The sequence below is a fragment of the Leucopleurus acutus genome (assembly GCF_964270905.1).
Source record: "Leucopleurus acutus genome assembly, chromosome: 1".
In the NCBI taxonomy this organism is placed as follows: Eukaryota; Metazoa; Chordata; class Mammalia; order Artiodactyla; family Delphinidae; genus Leucopleurus; species Leucopleurus acutus.
In genome coordinates, this window is record NC_139142.1 from 47247040 (window position 1) to 47267297 (window position 20258).

At 39.5% G+C, this 20258-nt stretch overlaps 1 protein-coding gene across 1 annotated transcript in view; it reads left to right on the top strand.

The window, feature by feature from the left end:
- The window catches only part of FERMT2 (FERM domain containing kindlin 2), a 71445-nt gene extending 62321 nt beyond the window's left edge, over positions 1-9124 (top strand). Inside the window, exons 11-15 of the mRNA XM_082848976.1 lie at positions 2520-2626; positions 2764-2985; positions 6237-6361; positions 6690-6831; positions 7833-9124. Coding sequence (XP_082705102.1) covers positions 2520-2626; positions 2764-2985; positions 6237-6361; positions 6690-6831; positions 7833-8006 — 770 coding nt within the window. The 3' untranslated portion in view covers positions 8007-9124. The remainder of the gene's footprint in view (positions 1-2519; positions 2627-2763; positions 2986-6236; positions 6362-6689; positions 6832-7832) is intronic.
- The last annotated feature ends 11134 nt before the right edge of the window (positions 9125-20258 follow it).

The following is a 20258-nucleotide window of genomic DNA, read 5'->3' on the forward strand; positions in this document are numbered from 1 at the left end:
CACCTCTTCCACTGTGTGGAAGCAAGGGCAGCCAGGTTTATCTGCTTTGGTGGCAGGAAGTTGGGGCACCTCACTTTTGATGGCTTTCGTCTTCTTGGGAAAGTAACATGTGAGGTTGTCCCCTGAGAGTGAGTGGCATAGGAGGCCTGAGAAGATGTGAAATAAACATTGTTGAGAATGTCTGCTAACACAGAAGGCTTGCCAGTGTCAAGGGGCAGGCTAAGGTTGGGAATTTGCGAATTTCTGGTGAAACTTATCTGCTCAGTTTTGTGATTTTTTTTTTTTCTCCCCCTTTCCCTCATAGAGTGCTCAGCAGCCAGAGCAGAGGCAAGTAAGTGGTGGATGGCTGGGTTGAGCTAGGGTTAAGGGTTTGCTGAGTGTGTGTAATGGAAGGACAGTGAGTCTGGGGAGCTGGAGGTGACAGCTGGTGCAGCGGGGTCCAGGCTGGACTGCAGAGAAGGAAGAGGTGGAAACATGATGGGGAGAAAGTGATGGGGTCACAGGATTGGGTCTCTCAATGGAAGATTGTGATCACAGTGGGCTGTTTGCATTTAATGCTTCAGAGAACTAGTAATTGGGTTACAGTGAGGTCCAGCATGTTACCGTGGAAGCAGGTAGCCTGTGCTTGGAGGAGGCGTGGGGTGAATACTGTCTGAAATGTGGCTACTGAGTGCCTCTGTGCTTACACTAGTGCCTGAGTTACCACTCGCTTGGTCTCTCCTTTTTAAGTTTTTTTTGGCATTTTACTTTAAAAAGAGGTCTAATTAATATGGGCTTGGGTACTTTAAATCTACTTGCATGATTAATGAAATTTGTGGCAAAGATTGTGTATCTTCAGACATCTCTTTGTTTTAACTTTGCAGGTTAAACATATTGCCACACAACTTCCTAATTGTTTCTAATGACTGTATAGGAGTTAATGTGGTAGCTATTTATGTGGAGTAAATATTCTAAAAAGAAAGCAAAGAGGGGAGAAGGTCCATCAAATTAATGATTGAAGTTAATTCTGGAGAAGAGAGGATCTCTCCTTTATCTGACATGTTGTGTTTCTTTTATATGATACTTAAAACATTTATGTGATGGGGAAAAAAATGACAATTTAAACATATGTTCTTTTCGTGTGATAGATGCATAGAGGTTTATTATCTTGTTCCTTGTACTCTCTGTGCCGGGAGAAGTTGCTCCAGTACAAGGAGAAAGGCAACAGCAGGCCCTGCTAACAGTTTACATTCTTCCTCATAGAGCCTACTGGATGGTCTTAACACGTATTGAGGGTGACATGACCTAAGTACTAACACTTGGAATACTCTTTAGGGAGCTTTGGCATCTTCATTATCTTATTGATCCTTACAGCATCCCTGTGAGGTCGAGTTTAAGGTCAGGATATTTGGCATAAATAAATTGGACATGATTATGAAGTGGTTGAGAAGGGTCTGGAACCCAAATCTGTCTGCTTGCAGAGCTCTTCTTCACTATATTATACTGGTTACTAATTTATGCTGACCATTGTCCCGTTATCTAACTGGGTATATACATTCAATAAATCTGTGTTGTCTTCTGTAAAGCCACCAGCTCATGGTTAACAGAGTTGATTACATGGATTTTTATAATCCATAAATGTATGTATTCCTGAAAACTTGCCAGTAGAGTGAAATTCTGCATGCCACTTATTTTCATACTGACTTCCCATGTATATAAGTTTATGTTACCTTCTATACCAGATGGACTCCTAATATATTGTGCTTACAGTTAATCTCTCATATGTACAAAGAAATGCTTAAGAAACTATTTTTGTTCAAATGATCACCCTCTGAATCGAACTACTTGTTAAGTATTCCAACACCCTGGAGTTTTGGAAGGAGGCCTGTGCCCAGGAGCATTCAGTTGAATCAGGAGATCCTGTGCCTCCCCTCCCCTGTGCCATTAAGCTTCTTGCTTCCACACAGGAATAGGAGAGGAGAGCAGTTGAGTTAGGGAGCAGTGGGGTCCTAAGGAGGCCCTTATGATAGGACTCTAGCTCAAACTGGGTAATCCACCCGAAACATGCCTTTTTTTAAAAGCATCATAAAAGTCATTTATTCTGACCCAAACACAATTAAGTTAGAATTTAATTATAGAAAGATATTTAAAAATCCCTGTACATTTAGAAACCTAGGGGAAAAATCCCAAATAACTTAAGATTCAAAGAACTGAATGATACTAAAACAATACATATAAAACTTGTGGGATGGAGTGCAAGTGTTTTTGGTAAAATATCCTTTTAATAGGACTCTTTGCTTCTCTTCTCAATCAAGGGCCACAAACTCTGTGCAGTTAAATCTCTTGTATATCATATAGATCTGATTCTTTGCTCCACCCCCAGACAAAATTACTGAGCATAAAGAATTTATTCCCTGATTTATAGATTCCACGACAGCAAATTCAACATGTTAAGATGGCATAAAATGAGGGCTACCTATATATTGGCTTGGGATTTCTTAAGAGTAAATTTGATCATTTTAATAATTTTTTTACTACAGGGTGTGAAGTTACCCCAGATGTGAACATTTCAGGCCAAAAATTTAACATTAAACTCCTCATTCCAGTTGCAGAGGGCATGAATGAAATCTGGCTTCGTTGTGACAATGTAAGTTTTCTGATTAAAAGTAAAACTCAGTGTTCTTTGCTTCCTTACTTAGTGAGTTGACCATTCATTCTTATATTTTATACTCAAAGGACCCCATCATGGGATAGATTTCAAACCTCAGTATTTCTTTTCAACAGGAAAAACAGTATGCACACTGGATGGCAGCCTGCAGGTTGGCCTCCAAAGGCAAGACCATGGCGGACAGTTCCTATAACTTAGAAGTTCAGAATATTCTTTCCTTTCTGAAGATGCAGCATTTAAATCCAGATCCTCAGTTAATACCAGAGCAGATCACAACCGATATAAATCCTGAATGTTTGGTGTCCCCTCGCTATCTAAAAAAGTACAAGAACAAGCAGGTACTTGATTCATTCTACTTCATCTGCTATTTTCTGCTGATTTGTTTTATAACTTTCTACATATACTTTAGTTTCCCCCTCTTAAACCCAACTTTTTCATTTTAATTGGTAGTCTTAGTTTCGTATCAGGTGGTTAAAACATAACATAAGAAATAAATAGCTTTCAGTCAGTTTAAATTGGTCGTTTAAGAAAAGCCTTATTATTTTAATATGAAAGATAATGAGGTGGAATATTGGGAGCATATTTATTCTAAACAGCCTGAGGAAATCACTCTGCTAACAGGATGTTCTTTCAGGAAATTGAATATGGTCTTACTGCATTGTGTTCCTTAATTCATGCAGCTTTACTCCTTATATAAAGTAAGTCTGATATAAAGCACAGCCAGCATTTCCCAACCAAATCTGTGATGACTCTTCTTGCTGTCAAAATTGACTTTTTCAGCTTTGGAAATAAACTTTACGAGGGTAGATAGAGTCCACGTTGAACATTGTCTTTTCTTAACTAAAATTAACAGGCAAAACCTAGGCAACATTTGCGTAATGTGACAAAGTTTGGTAAATTTTCATTGAAACTCACTGCTTTTGTTCCGTCTGTCTAGAATTCCTTTCCTGACAATTAATACCATAAGAGGATTGTTATTTAGGAAAAAGTTTCTTTGGTACAACGTAAAAGGTTCTTTGCCAGGGGAGTTTCACTTGGGATAGCCCCCAGTATTCTCTACACCCAGCATCATGCCATAAAAGGAAAAGGTTCCAGTTTAGGAGGGGAGTGAAGAAGAACTTTGAAATAAATATTTCATTTTTATCTAGTTTCATTTTTATTTTTGTTAAGGAGTAATTTTAAAACATTACTGGAAAGGCCCAATGATATATCCAGAACATTTACTAATTCTTAACTTTAAATACGGTCTTTATCATATGGATCTGAAATCACTTAGCTAGAGATGTTCAGAAGTTTTAATCACCAAGTATTCATCTTTAAGTTGCAGAGGTTGTGTAAACTGCATGGAAATGGTCTGTCCCACGGTCATATGAAGTGGGAGTAGTGAGGAATGGAGGAAATGCTGCCCTGGGGAGCTTTGTGGAATGTAGATTGTAAGTTAAAAAGGGAAAGTGAATCGAGTTCTAATTTCATTTTTTATTCTTAGTTAATTCATTTAAAAATTATTTATAAAGAGACTTGTTTCTAAAAGTGGATTCATTTGCCTTCAAAGTCAATGAATAGTTTCAGATCTTCAGCAATCTCATTTCACTATCAGGTATTAGGAAAAAAAGATCTTAAAGTATAATTGTGAAGACTGCCAAATGTTGGTTTAGTTGTCAGACAGGTATTGTTTTCTCAGAAGCCTTTAAAATGATAGTTTTTGCTTTAAAAAGGTACTTTTCTGTTGGTGAGTTCTTGAATAGATGTCAGCTGAAAATTCTCTTGAGAACAGAGAATGTGTGACTGTCTTTAACTGGCAGGATGGCAGTATGTGTGTGGTCTGAGATTAAGGATCTTTCTAGCCCTGTCTTCCACATTGGCATCTTATCAAATGCACATTCTTTTTGAGTTCTCCTTTCCCTAACTAGACTTGGAGGTTGAGTCATATTATTGCCCTGACACCTAGTAAGTGCTGATAAGCAGGAGTTTAGTTTAGTTTAGTTTAGTTGTGTCAGGTGTGTACTAGTCGTTGGACATATTGCTCAGTAATTGTTTGTTAAACTGTATGATCCAGTGGCGCTCCGGGCTCAGGTAGGTCTAAGACGTGCAGGCCATGGGGTCATTCAGCCCTACCAGGGCATGAAGTCTTTGGGTCCATCAATATAGCCTTTGTTATAGTTGATCTACTTTAATTCCTAAAAACTATCTATTAATTAAATTTGCTATGGATATTTTTTACATAGATGTCTCCCAAACTGGATTTTAACATTTTAAAGGAAAGAATTGTTCTACGTCTTATCCATGTTAATCCAAATTGAAATGGACCAATATGTTTATAGCCACCACTCCTACTGTAGTGTACGGCATATTTTTATTTTCCCTTCCAGGAAAAAGGATGCAAAAAACAGATGGTAATTGAGGGATTTGCTTTTCTTGTGTAAATAAGAAAACAGTATGGTCACTGCACTTATTTTATGCCTTCAGCTTATTTCTGAAAAGCGGTGCATGGACATATTATCTGACTCAATATGAGACAACATTAAAGGCTTTTGAATATTAATTTTTATTTTGCTACTAAAATAATTAGCTTTTACCCTAACCAGTAAGAACTGGTACGTGAAGGGGGAAAGGTTATTTGCTCTTAATTTTCTCCCTACAAACTTCTACCCTTAATTTTAGTAACACTTAACAATCTAAAATAATGGGAGGTGTTTCTCAGTATTCTAAATGGAAAGTAATCGCTGCTTTCTCATTTTCATTTTCATGCTTGCATTTACTTTGCTTGGTTTCCATCTAAAGTAATTTTTTGCATGGTTTTTGGCTGGAATTTTGGTTTGCAGGTTACCGCAACTTTTTCTTTGCTTCATTGCCATTTTTTCTGATTGCCTTTTTTTCTTTCTGCTTCCTTTTTCTTTTCCTCGCATTGCCATCTACAGCCAGGCTATATAAGAGATTTGGTAAGTTCTCCATATTTACAAAAAAAAGAAAGAAAAAGAAAAGAAATAACTAAAAATATTTAAAGCCCTAGCTACAATCTCCCCTCATGGATTAATTTCCTTCTACTCTTTGAGGGAATAGTCATCCCAAAGTGAGTATAATTTAAATTAAAAAATTAACCTTTCTAATGATTCCTTTAGAAAAATTTTAAAGTTATTACAGTGATTTCAAGTACTTTAAAGCTGCTAAAAATATATATTATTCCTGCTAGAAACTTGTATGCCAGGTCCTCATTCTGATCATATTATCCTGGTGCTGAATTTAAAACCCGTCATGTATATGAGGATTAGAAAATACAGTTTTATAATGCAGTATCATATGTATGTGTACTTGAATATGTCTCAAGAATGGCAGTTATGCAGTCCTAATAGTTCACTGTTTCTTGACATATGGAAACTAAAATTAAGAAAAAATATATATTGAGGTTTATTTTGGAAAGTCATTATTTTACTAAAATTCCCAAATGTAGCTTCAGATATTTTCTAATTCCAACTCTTGCAATACATAATTTTGGGTGGGGCACATAATTCAATGTTTTAATCTTTTTTGCCTTGATTCTACCATGAAAGAATAATATCTAATGGTAAAGATGATGTTTAATCATGTTTAGATAACAGCAAGAATCTTGGAGGCCCATCAGAATGTAGCTCAGATGAGTCTAATTGAAGCCAAGATGAGATTTATTCAAGCTTGGCAGTCATTACCAGAATTCGGCATCACACACTTTATTGCAAGGTCAGTGGTTCTACTAAGCACCTATGTGTAAACCATAATCTGTGCCTTTTTACTTAATCTACTTCATATAATTAGATATTGAACATTTAAAGCTACCTCCTGAGACCCATTAACCTGTTACACAGTAAAATTTAAAGAATGTTGGAATGTATTTTCTATACTTAAAATTGTTTCATCAGAAATTCAAAATGATTGCATTTCTGTTTGTGCAAGAATAGCACTTCTTTTAGAATTAAAACACACGTGTCTTGAAGAAAAACAGACCAACATGTCCCCCTCCCACCCCCAACATGTTTTAAAACATTTATTTATGTTTTTAATGCTGTAGATTCCAAGGGGGCAAAAAAGAAGAACTTATTGGAATTGCATACAACAGACTGATTAGGATGGACGCCAGCACAGGAGATGCAATTAAAACCTGGCGTTTCAGCAACATGAAACAGTGGAATGTAAACTGGGAAATAAAAATGGTAAGCTGTAACTATGCTACTTGAATGCGTATGTAGTCCGTCTGCTAAAAATGAATGAATTAAGAAGAAAAAGGCCTATAAATTCTATTCATTTCCTACTTAAACTTGCCTATCTCATAACTAGCCTAGATATTAAATTCTAAGAACATAATTATATGTTACACCATTGCCTCATCTTTAAGGTTATCTTTCTATAACGGATAAATATTTCTCTTTAGGTAAGTATTTGTGAGTGGAAATAAATATTTCCACTCACAAAAGCAGCTACTCTTTATTGAATGCCTGTGCCAGGCATGATACTAGATGTTTTATGTTTGTACCGTATTCTAAACCTCACCTCAGCCCTGTAAGGTTGATGGATTATCCCCACTTGACAAATGAGGACGCTAGAATTTAGAGGACTGAGGGCCGTCACTGTCCGTGACCACACACTTAGTAACAGAATCAGGATTCAAACTGGGATACTTAGGGCTCTAAAGCCTGGCACATCATGCTGCCCCTAGCCTTGGAGTACATGATTATCATTTAAAATAAACAGGATGTTTTACTAGTAAGTCATCTGTTTTAGGGTCGCTGGGTTTGTTGTATCGATTTCAGTTACTTCATGGAACCTTGTATTTCTGAAATATTCAAACATGAAACCTAAAGGTTAAATATCTAAAGCAGATATTAAACACAGGAAGTAGGTTTTCTCCCAGGACTTCAAGAGAGACATTCTCATTAATTGAATCACCAGAGACCATTTGGGAACCTAATGACCTAAGCCCCCTTGCATTCAGTCTTCCTTTTCAGAACAAGAAAACTAAAGAGGAGGAGGGGAGGGGCTAGTAAACTTTAGTTATGCTTTTGGACTTAAAGGCATTATTAGTTTGGGATTAAAAAAGTATTTGAGGACCCGGCAAGTATTTTGTGATAAGGACAGACCTTAAGCACAGTAGCTTCACTTGGACCCAACCATCTGGAGTTTTGCAGGGACTGATCGTTCTCTGTCTTTGTTCTAGGTCACTGTAGAGTTTGCAGATGAAGTACGATTGTCCTTCATTTGTACTGAAGTAGATTGCAAAGTGGTTCATGAATTCATTGGTGGCTACATATTTCTCTCAACACGTGCAAAAGACCAAAATGAGAGTTTAGATGAAGAGATGTTCTACAAACTTACCAGTGGTTGGGTGTGAACAGAAACGCTGTGTAATGAAGCTCCACGGCCATAACAGTTATTTAAGTTTAAAAGCTGTTGTTTGTTATATGCTGCTTAATAAAGTAAGCTTGAAATTTATTATTTTATCATGAAAACATCTTTGCCTTACCAGACCAGTTAATCTGTGCACTAACAAGCACGACTATTAATCGCTGTCATGATACAATGTATGGACTTGAATATGGCACACGTTCCTTAGGGCCATGAATTGAAAACTGAAGTAGTGGGCAAGTCAGAGACAAAACATCACTGATTCAAGCTAGCCAAACTGTATGTAAGAAACTCAAGCCATCTACTTTAAAGCTATCCAGGGCTTAAACTATATGAAGTCTATTTATCATGTTTAATGCATGTGTTTTAATGTATGTTTAATTTGACCTCGTATTTTTCAAACAGCCTATACTTCTGGTCGCCATTTGTCGTCTGTCTGCTCCCAACCCCCCCAAAATAAATCAGGCCTGCAGAAGGTGCCTGCTATTTAATACTGTCGTTGTTTGATCTTGAAGGAATAGCTGTTAGTCGTCATGCCTGGTTTGTTTTTGTCCTTGAATAAGCATGTATGTATATTGTCTTGTGTTTTTATTTTTACACCATATTGTATTACAACACTTTTAGTATTCACCAGCATATTCACTGTCTGCCTAAAATATGCAACCTTTGCATTACAATATGAAGTAAAGGTCTATGAAGTATGCATTTTGTGTAACTAATGTACAAACACAAATTTTATAAGATTGTACAGTTTTTTAAAAAACTACTCACAACTAGCAAATGGCTTGGATGTTGCATCTTTGCAATTAATTAAATGCTCTTTAAAATATAATTAATGTGCAGTTTTAATATCTGCTAAATTAAGGATGACTTCATTATAGTCATGATTTGCCACAGTGTCCTTAACTCGAATGCCTGGACTGGCTGTGTTCTAGTCTGTTGCGCTGTTACAATCCGCATTGGTGCTAGTCAGAAAATTCCTAGCTCACGTAGCCCAAAAGGGTGCCAGGGAGGGGGTAGGTTACCAGTATTGTTCAATAATCCATGGTTTAAAGACTGTATAAATGCATTTTATTTTAAATAAAAGCAAAATCTTTTATTTAATGTTTCTTTTGTACTTCTTGTTTTTACTGTTTACATGGCATTAACTTTGTAGAAGTGATCTTTTGCCTTTTGGAAGTGCTCTACCTGCATCTTGTGAGAACAGCTTGCTTAGTATTCTGTAGTGTCACCAGACAGACATACTTAATCTCTAAGATGGAGTCTTCCACTTAAATAGAAACCCCTCATTTTTCCTACTACTTAGGAATGAACTGTAAAATATTTATGTGTTAGACATGTAGCTATAAACAGAAATATGACAGATGAACTGCACTGTTGACTTGGGCAGAACTGGTTTTAAACAACAAAATGACTCAGTTTCAAAAACTACCATTTTTATGAATTTACTCCGTTATTGTTACTGCTATCGCATCATCATTCAGACTCAGAACTTCAGTTCTGGACTTTTCTCCTTTACCCCGTGCAGTTAATCAGGCCAAGCCCTGTTGATATTTCCCTCATGCAGCCCAGTGTCTTTCATTTGTCATTGCTCTCACCATCCCCTGAATTCAGGTCTTTGGTCTGTGTCACATTCTCCATGGCTTTTCTTTGTACTCTAAGGCCAGGTCATAACATAAATTTAAGAGCTCCTTCCCATTAAAAAAAAAAAAAGTAATAATATGTTCCCTTAAGTACAGATCACCAACTTGTACAGTCTCTTGCTAAAAGCCCTAAAATACATTTAGTCTATGGCGTGCCCGAGTCGTTGATGGTCCCACGGCCTCCCCACAAGGGAGCGAGGAGCCTCTGTGCTGACTTCCCTGCCTCTGGTTGCCCCACTGCCCTCCCAGTGATATCAAGATTAATTTAGCCCCAGCACAGCAACAGGTTATGCTCTAATAACTCTTGGTTGCTTACAGCATAAAAGCTAAAAGTCCCCAGTTAAGTGCTCAGAGGTCTTCTGTGGCCTGTTTCCCAGGTCACATTTTTTCACCCTTATCTCCCAACAGTCTTCTGCATACTTCACTCAAACTGGGCGGCTGCAGACACACTTTGCACTTGCCCATCTCCATGTCATTCCCCAAACCTGGGATGTCTTCATCCCCAAACCTTCTAGTCTCCACCTGTCCAAATCTCAGCATTCTGTAGCATTTTAGAAAGAGCTCAAGTGTTCTTTCTTCCATGAATACTTCCAAGTTTCCCTGTAGCCAAAAATTTTCCGTTAACTCTGAACTGCCGTTGAATTTGGTCCTTTTTGGAACTTAAGAGCAATCATCTTTATTGAGTATATCCTATTGCCCCTAATAAATGATTACTTCCTTGAGGACTGGATCTGAGCCTCATGGTTTCTACCTAGGATCAGTTAACATACATTTGTTTATTGAATATAGTGATGGCCATCTTGGAAATCAAGGAATTATTACATCTTAGAATTTTTCAGCCTCGGCATAGTTTAGTACGGAGGAAACAAACATTTTTGGCACACCAACTGTGCACTAAGAGGCATGCTAAGTGCTTTCACATACGTTATCTAAAGATTCGTGCAATTCAACCTCATTTTATAGGTGAAGCTCAGAGAGGCCAAGTGACCTGTTTGAAGTCACACAGCTATAACTGACAAGTGCCAAGGCAGAGCTAGAAGTGGAACCCTGGTTTCCATCTCCCTGTCCAGTGGTATTAAAAACAAAGCCTTCATGAATCCTGGGGAACACTATTGGTGGTGATCTCTCTACAGAGATGATACCAGTCCATGAAAAGAACACTGGCAGGGCCTGCAGCAACACAGTTTCTGGTTTCTGCTCAGTGACTCAGCTTTAAGTGGACGTGAAGGCTCAGGGGATGGGAGACTAAGCTCCCTTCTGACTCTTCAATCAGGAGGTTAGAGACCAGCTGGAAGCCCCTGATGTAGTTAAGTCAGTAATCTTCACTTTGTACAAATTATTTTTTACAAAACCTTGAACTTCAAGTCAGGTACCTAGAGACGTGAACTTATTTTTCCCCGGTATTACTGAGGTATAATTGACAAAACTGTAAGATATTTAAAGTGTACATTGTGATTTGCTGTAGGTACACACTATGAAAGGATTCCCACCACCTAGCTAATTAACACATCCATAACCCCAGAGACATGAACTTTGTAGAAGGAAAGCCACTTGGCAGTTCTTGACTTGCTCTTACACAGGACAAAAGGCAACACTGTAGCAGACAGTGCGTATTTCATTTCGTATTCCATAGTTGTTTTTTTAATGTTAAAAGTCTTATTAAGGTGCTTTAGTTATCAGTGATGTAGTGGGATCAGACCAACCTAGATTCCTGACTCTTAATTTATGCAGGAAAAACCACACAGAGTTAACTGTACCTACACTGAATGTAGTAGTTTCTTAGTAAAATGTTAGGTTGTTTTAAACTCAAAACTTTTTTGATTCTCTGGAATGCATCCTTATCCTATACCTTTCATAATTCTTTCTACCCCCTATAATTAAGTTTGACAAGGGCTGCTGCTGTTCTTAGACCATCAATCAAAACATGGTAATGTCTTCACCACTTTGATAATTCAGAAAATAAGAACAGGGCTTTCTGAAATCCATCCCTTTGTGACAGAGTATCATCACTGATACTTCCTGAATGCCTCTCCTCCACACATGACCCTGCACAGCTGCCGTCTATGCTCTGCTTTACTCTAAAAATGCAGACACTGATTCCAAAAAATCCTGCCACCCCCTCCCAAAACATTTTTGTGGCTACTGTAGCCATTCCCTCTTTTTGCAGCTATACAGTTGCAAACAAAGGCAGAGGTGAGCTGACTTGCTATCTGGGTGTAGACCTAATAGACATGTACAGTACGAAGTTGATCCAGTTCTCATTCTGCTGATAAAGCTCCTGTCATCTCTACACAGTACTATGCAGGAAGAAGGTGTTTACTGAAAGCTCTTCAACAAATTAACTGTGTCTTCATCTGTGTGAACTGCTTTGGTTTGGCAGCTCAAGAATGGGGGAGGTGACAGAGAGAGTGACAGGAAATGGGAAATTGTCAAGCTGGGTAAGAGAAATGGAACTCCGAGTGGACGGCGGAGCCATCCAGAACAGGAAACGGTAGCAAAGAAGCCTTATCTGGTGACCTTATTTCCCGCTGTGCTGACTCCTCTCTTGCTTTCTCTGCTTTATTTAATAAACAATACAAAGTTTCCCAGGCTGAATGTGTACATTAAAATTCTCTATTTATTCCCTTACTGAACAGTTACCAGAGTGTGCACACACACGCGCGCACGCTCACACGCTTACACGCACGCACACACACACACACACCCCTAGTTGAGTTTCCCTTTTGATATCTGGGCCTGGGCCTGCATATTACTAAAAATTATAAGCACTTAAAATAATTTGAGACCACTATTTCCTGATCTCTAGTTATAGTCTCATGTGGCTTCATTGGCCAAGCACTATCTATATTACTGCTCAGGGAAGTAGTCCAAGTTCAATGTTAATTAAATTTGTGATAAAAACAGCACGACCAACCAGACAGGTTTAACATATCTGTATTAATATGGTTTGTAGATATTGGACAATTTTTTAAAAAAACACCTTCTGAGCATAAATTCTCATCTCAAATCAATTTCATGAACTTAATTTTTATGACCAAGTAAAATTCAAGTGAACACATTTACTCTGATATTTACTGTTCAGAACATCTAAACCTTGTTTCTGTCTTCCTTGTCTAACTGCAAATTCAGTTAGCTCTTAGAAGGAACATTTAGAAAACAGCATTTCTTCTATTCCAGGAGCACAAAGGGCCAAGAATAGCTAAGATGCTCCTAGAGAACAACAGGTGAGGCCTTACCAGACAGCAAGAAGTCGTTTAACACTAGACGGAAAGTGTGGTGTTGGCACAGAGATAAATAGGATAATCAAAGATCCCAAACACACCCCAGAAGCAAACACGCCCACGTAAGGAAACTTGATTTCCAAAAGCCAGCCTTGCACATCAGCATGAAACACAAGGACTGCCCACCAAACGGTGCTGGTGTTTATCTTTATGGAAGGAATTTAGACCACTAACCTCATCTATGAATGTAGTAGTCCAAGTCAACTCCAGATGGATTAAATACTTAAATAGGGAAAGAATAAAACTTTTCAAAGATAACGTAAGAGAGCATTTATATGACAGTGGGGAAAGAGCTTGTGTATTAATAAGACAAAAAGTACAAACCAGTTCTGTCCAAATGAGAACTATAAAGATATGATAAAGTGTAAAAAGGCAAATCAAACTGGGAGAGATATTTGCAACACATAATTGACAGAGCATTACCATCTGGTACACATGCTCACTGATGAAGCCAAAAGAAAAATGGACAGAAGACTGGAACGGGTACTTCACAAAAGAGGAAGGCTGAATGGCCAGTAAATCTACAAAAAACTGTACAACTCTGCCAGGATTCTAGAAAATGGAGGAAGAAACAAATTTTAAATACAACTAAAATACAGCTTCACACATGCCACACTGGAAAAATGTTTAAAGTCTGACAATATCAAGTATTGGCCAGGATGTGTAATCACTGGAATACTTGTTGGTGGGAATATAAACTGGAACAGAGCCCTGCACAAACACTTTGATATCAAATGGTAAAATGAAAGATGTATCCCATAGGCCAGCAGTTCCACTCCTAGGTATGTATAGAACCTGGAGAAACTCTTGCACGTGCAATCCAGAAGACACAAACGTGAATATGCACAGCAGAACTACTTATAATAGCAAAAAACCGGAAATCAAGTGTCCATCACGGTAGAACGGACCAAATATAATAGTCATAAAATGCAATCAAAATAGTGAATAAATTCCAATACAGAACAACATAGATCAATCTCAACCTAATGATGAATCAACAATCTAGCTTGCAGAACACATAGTATGATTCAAGTTTTAAAATGTACAAGATTTTTTTAACATTAAAAACGGAAGTAAGCGAGTCTTGCTCTTGACAGCTGCCACTCTATTCTTCTGATAGACTTTCCTGGATCTGGACTGGATCAGCACATGGGTCTGGCCCATCCTGCCAAGTGAATCACTAATTGGCTGACTGTTGGGCTGCCCTGGTTTACGAATGGAGCTAATGAGCCCAGGGTCAGGGGTTCATTCCCCTTGTGGTCCAGTTGGTTTTGCTCTGTTTCATGCTCACGGGCGTCACCACTATTCTGTGAACAGGCAGGCTTAGTCACATGAAGGACTGGATAAGAAAAGATCTATCAGCTCAATCAGAAAATCAACTTAAAGCTCAAGGCTCAGGGCTTCCCTGGTGGTGCAGTGGTTAAGAATCCGCCTGCCAGTGCACGGGACATGGGTTTGAGCCCTGGTCCGGGAAGATCCCACATGCCGCGGGACAGCTAAGCCTGTGCGCCACAACTACTGAGCCCGCACACCTAGAGTCTGCTCCGCAACAAGAGAAACCACCGCAACGAAGAGTAGCCCCTGCTCAGCACAACTAGAGAAAGTCCGCGTGCAGCAACGAAGACCCAACGCAGACAAAAATAAATTAATTAAATAAATAAATTTTTAAAAAAAGCTCAAGGCTCTGGTCAATATACAAATCACAGCATTGTTACTTATAAGCCTTTGTGAGGATGTCAACTCAGATCTCATTAAACCATCCAGGTCATAGCAGAGGAGTCAGGGAACTTATTTGACACCTTCCCTTGCTGCCCACCTTAGTATTAAAGTGTGTCCTTCAGATCCAGCCTTCTACAGACGCTGACTTTATAAGAGAGGAATTCTGAACAAAATGTTGACTCTCAAGAAATTAGGCTTTCATGATTTGAAAGTGCTTTATAAATATATGAACAGAAAGTCAACAGGATAGGAACGATAGATAAAAGCCACTGCTTACAGAGCAGGGCAATCTTGAAAATAGCTGGAATCTATTTTGATTTGTTTGTTTTAAAAATGTCCCCGTTCATACAGAAAGTACCAGAATAAGGAGTGATGCAAGTAAGTAAAACTGTCAGAAGGTTAAAAATAATGGATTAGTAAGACTAGCTCAGCATGGCTTCAGTGAGAATGGAAAAAGACACATAGAATCATGGACTAAACAAGATACATATCAAGTGTTCTTACAAGGGTACATTTTGAAAAGCCATCATTTGTACCAGGGGGTGATGATACCAGCTGTTCTGTACAGAAGATGGGGAAAAAGAAGCTTCAAAAGTAGCTTTAACAGGGAAGAAACTTACTTAACAAGAGCAAAGAACAGACAGCAAATAGACTGTTTTGAGGTCATCTTTGTCACTCAAGTTTGACTTTTATTTCTAAATGTTATACTCAAGAAATAACTTTGTATAATCAGCCTATATGTCTTTACAGAAGGTCTGGAAATGCTTCAGTTTCAAAAGAGGCCTGGATGTCTTGTCCTAAATAGGTTATGCTTCTTTCTGATTGGGTTTTAGTCTCATTTCAGTGCTCCAAGTACTTGCCATATGGCAGTAGTTTAGAAACTTCCTTTTGCTTTCTCATAAATTTTGTTGAAAGCAGCCACATAATGAAGAGTAAATGCCTTCTACTTATCCTTAGCAGGAAGCCAGAACTGAGTTCCTTGCAACGCCCTAGCCAGACCTGGCTGTACTGTAGATGGAAGCCTATACTGTGACCTTGACTCCTTTCACATGCCCAGCATTCCTCCTATGAAGATCTTTAAAGAGGGGAACTGAACAGATGTTTCCTTTCATCTTCACTGGTTAAGACAAATCTGTGGAATGTAGAAATTCTAGAGGGTTTTTGTCTTTTGATTTTTAGGCAGACAAAATGAATTTAAAATATTTCCTCTAGTCCCAAGAACTGTTTGAGATCAAATTATGTTGATTTCTAAGCAAAAATGATTCTTAAACCTATGAGATTTGATTATAAACCTTGCCCTTGATTTATATTCTGAGAAACTGCACTAAGAAGCTGTGCTCCATAAAAGCCCGGGGCACAGTCTTTTGCAATCTGTTAGGCAACTATTTAAAGGGGGGTTGCTGGTGGTGTAATACCTAATTGAGTTCTGTCTCTAAGTAAGAGGTCACAAATCACTGGAGGCCAGTCAGCTCATTTTGTTCCAACACATCTATAAATTCAGATGAGTTCCTCAGTGACGCAGGTAAAGCTGCCTGGTTGACTGTTCTTTGGAGAAAGGGAGAAACTTTTCTCGGTCATCTGAAAACCAAAGTAGGTGCCTGAAGCTAAAGTTGGAGAAGTAGAAGGCAAGGAGCTGTTCATCTTTTTAAAAAAATCTAAAATTCTGAACACTCAGGAGGAAGAGAGGACTATATTAAGTGATGTAGGACCCAGAGATGAAAAGACTCTAGTAATCGTGGAAGACAGTACAGGAGAAGTTTGGTACATGTCACATGGCTGTTTATGACTAACTGCCAAGCCAGTGATGGAGGTGATAAGCGCTCACGAGGCAGAGAAGGCCGCGGGCCAGAGCAGCCCAGAAGCACCGCCTGACCGCGGGAACACCGGAGCGGCGAGGCCCGGAAGGACACGGAGAGAAGTGTGTGTGTGTGTGTGTGTGTGTGTGTGTGTGTGTGTGTGTGTGTGTGTGTGTGTGTGTGTGTGTGTGTGTGTGTGTGTGTGTGTGTGTGTGTGTGTGTGTGTGTGTGTGTGTGTGTATGTGTTGGGGGGTGTCTGAAGGCAGGAGAGTGAGAAGCAAGGGTCGAGGTTACTGAGAAAATCCCGATCCTGACATGAGGAAATGGTAGGTGCTCAATAAATATTTGTGAAAACCTAAAAGAGGGATTAAAAAAAACAATAACTGATTAAAATACTCAGAGAAATCGTGTGGAGTAATGTGATATGTGTTTGAGTTATTCAAACGAAGCTAAATTTAGCCAATTATTTCAGAAGTACAGCTGGGGAAACCAGAATGTGAGGGAGACAAGCCCTTCAAAATCATCCTGAAGAAACGTGGAAAAGAATACACACACGTAAAGCCACAGCTATAACCTTAATTAGTATAAATGCCTCTATTTTTAAAAAGCGGAGGAAAAAAGATGACAAAGCAACAACAAAAGACGTTTTATAAAAATGCAAGATAAAGGGGGATAGCACACTGAAGCTTCCAAAACAAGATGTCCTGGAGAAGACTCCTGGGAAGGCCAAATTCCATTTGCAAAGACGCTCCTTCCATTTCAGGACAAGGAGGGAGATGGCGGAAACGAATCAGAGCGTGTGAGCATCCTCAGGGGCCGAGGGAAGGAGGGAATCACAGGCCGGCGCCCAGAGCCCAAGCGTGGGAACCTCTCTGCTACACGTGAGGGTGTGTGGAGAACTTTGACCCTGAGCAGATGGGCTGAAATCTGCTTTTCTACAACGAAATATGTGTGGTACTCAGAGAAACTAATGTGACGTGGAAAGAGGGTCACCACAAATCAGTCTTCAAAGCCAGCTCTGTCTGGCAAATTCCATTTAGGTCCTTTAAAGAAAAATGACACCAAAACCCAACAGTATGTAAAGCAAGAAAAAGAGACCAACAGAGCCCTTCTCATCCGACAGGACGTGCACCCATGAGTCTCGGAGACACCTTCCCTGACAACCCTTCCTGTGTCCCTGTGAGATCATCCTTATTTACTGAGTGTGTCCCAGCCTTAGAGCCAAGGGCCGTGCTCGGCCTCGCCTCCCCAGCGCCTGACGGCCGGGATGAACAAGGTGCTCAAAATGTTTTCCCTGAATGAATGAGGTTACGAATTCCAGCTATAAAGGAAACGATTTCCTATAACAATGTGAAGGCTTGGAGTTAGAAGCTGCTAACCAAAGACGCTGAATCAAGTGTTCTCCAGGTCGGAGAGTGAATACGGTTATATACTTGGTTTTTTATCAGCCAGCTGGGGATTATTTATTTTGCTATTTTTAGGTCCCAACATCTTAGCCTTCTCTCCCTACCACTAGCTGTTCTGAAGTTACAAAACGGCCAATTTAAATACTGGCCCAAGCAAAACATCCCAGAGACAGGTGCTACCAAAAGAAAAGAAAAAAAAAGTTCAAATTCGAAAAGCGAACAAATAAGAAAAAAAGATTTTGCGATTGTCTACGTCATCGTTTCATGTTAGGAATTTGAAGACAACCTCATGGAGATAAAGTTTAGGTGTTAATTTCCAAGTTCACTGCAAGGGCAGGAGCGCTTTTCTAATTTCTTCTCAGCCAAACCTTCCCCAGTGGGATCCCATCATATCGATCCCTCAAATATCAGAAACAGTCACACTCAAATAACACAGAAAAGGATTTCTTCAAAGCCAGGTAAAAATAAATTTTTAAAGTGATCTCTGCCGCATCTTCCCTCCGCTAATCGTGATAGCTAATATTTATTGAGCAAGGACTTAGCAAAGCACTTTACACATATTTCGTCTCATTTAAACCGCACAAAGCCCTATGGCAGACCTGAACTATGGAGAAATCAAGTTTTCTCCAAGTCATGGAGCTAGTAAATGGTTCCAAAGCTTGTAATCTTCAACCACTGTCCTCCCCCATTAATATGGATAACTGAACATTGCCCAGAAAAGTATGGCAACCAGAGCAACCCATGATCCATCCATCAATTCACTTTTTAATTTCATACACACTTTCAAAACTTATTATGGAAAATTTCAAACACATATAAAGAGAACCGTATAATGAACCTCCACGTATCCATCACACACATTTAACAATTACCAATATCCTGACATTCTTTTTTTTTTTTTTTTGTGGTACGCGGGCCTCTCACTGTTGTGGCCTCTCCCGTTACGGAGCACAGGCTCCGGACGTGCAGGCTCAGTGGCCATGGCTCACGGGCCCAGCCGCTCCGCGGCATGTGGGATCTTCCCAGACCGGGGTATGAACCCGTGTCCCCTGCATCGGCAGGCGGACTCTCAACCACTGCACCACCAGGGAAGCCCTATCCTGACATTCTTGCATCACCTTTATGTCTTCCTACTCCTCACTCAGTTATTATGTTTTTGCAGCTTTTTTGAGGTAAAAATTACATCCACTGACATGCACAGATCTCAGCTGTACAACTTGACAAATGGATACACACCTGTAATCCACACTCCTCATTCGATTCAGAACATTCCGTCTCCCCAGAAAGTGCCTCTATGTCTTCCCAGTTCCTCCCCACCCTCAGAGGCAACCGCTGCTTTGTTGCTGTTGTTTTTCCCACCTTAGTTTGCCTCTTCTAGAATTTCCATAAATGGAATCACACAGCACGTCCTCTTGTGTCTGGCTTCCTTTGCTCCGTGTGTTTCTGAGATTTATCCAATGCTGTTGGATATATCAGTAGTTCATTCTTTGTATGAATACACCACAATTTGTCTCTCCGTTCTCCTACTGAGGCACGTGTGGGATGTGTCCATTCTCGAGCTATTATGAATAAAGCTCCTATGAACATTCTTGTACAAGCCTTTTTGTGAACATGTGTTTCATTTCTCTCTGGGAGTGGAATTTCCAAGTCAAAGCGTAGTGTATGTTTGATTTTTATCTGAAACTGCTAAACCTTTTCCCAAAGTGGATATACTCTTCTATATTTCTACTAGCATTGCACAGGAGTTGCTTACAGCCTCACCAACATTTGATGTTGTCAGTCTTCTTAATTTTAGCCATTTTAATGGGTGTGTAGTCCTAGTTCATTGTGGTTTGAATTTGCATTTCTCTGATGACTAATTATGTTGAGCATCTTTCCATGTGTTTGCTGACCATTCATGTATCTTCCTTTGTGAAGTATGGGTTTAAGATTTCTGTCCATCTTTTAAAAGGTGGGCTTTTGCTTCATGACAGGAAGGACTGAAATGTCTCACAGATGCCTGATCCTTCCCTGATGTCCTCACGGCCACCGGGTGGGGCGTAGATGGACACCCCTGGTCTTTGCCTGTGTGTGTGTGTGTGTGTGTGTGTGTGTGTGTGTGTGTGTGTGTGTGTGTGTCCCAGGAGGCTAACCATGCAGGCTGGTCCTGCTCCTTCCTTCCTCTTCCCCCTATGTCCCATCTCCCTGCATTCCCCCATGTCTCCCTTCTACCCTCTGGTGTTTGGGGTGCCTTCTCTAGGCTTCCTTTTCAAGCGGAAACTGAGAGAGGGATTGGAGTGAGTGAGTCTGAGATTTCAGCAGTATTTGCAACGGTTCACAATTCAATAAATGTTGATGAGGTTAAAAGAAGAAGTGGGTTGTCTTTATTATTGAATTGTGGAGTTCCTTGTATC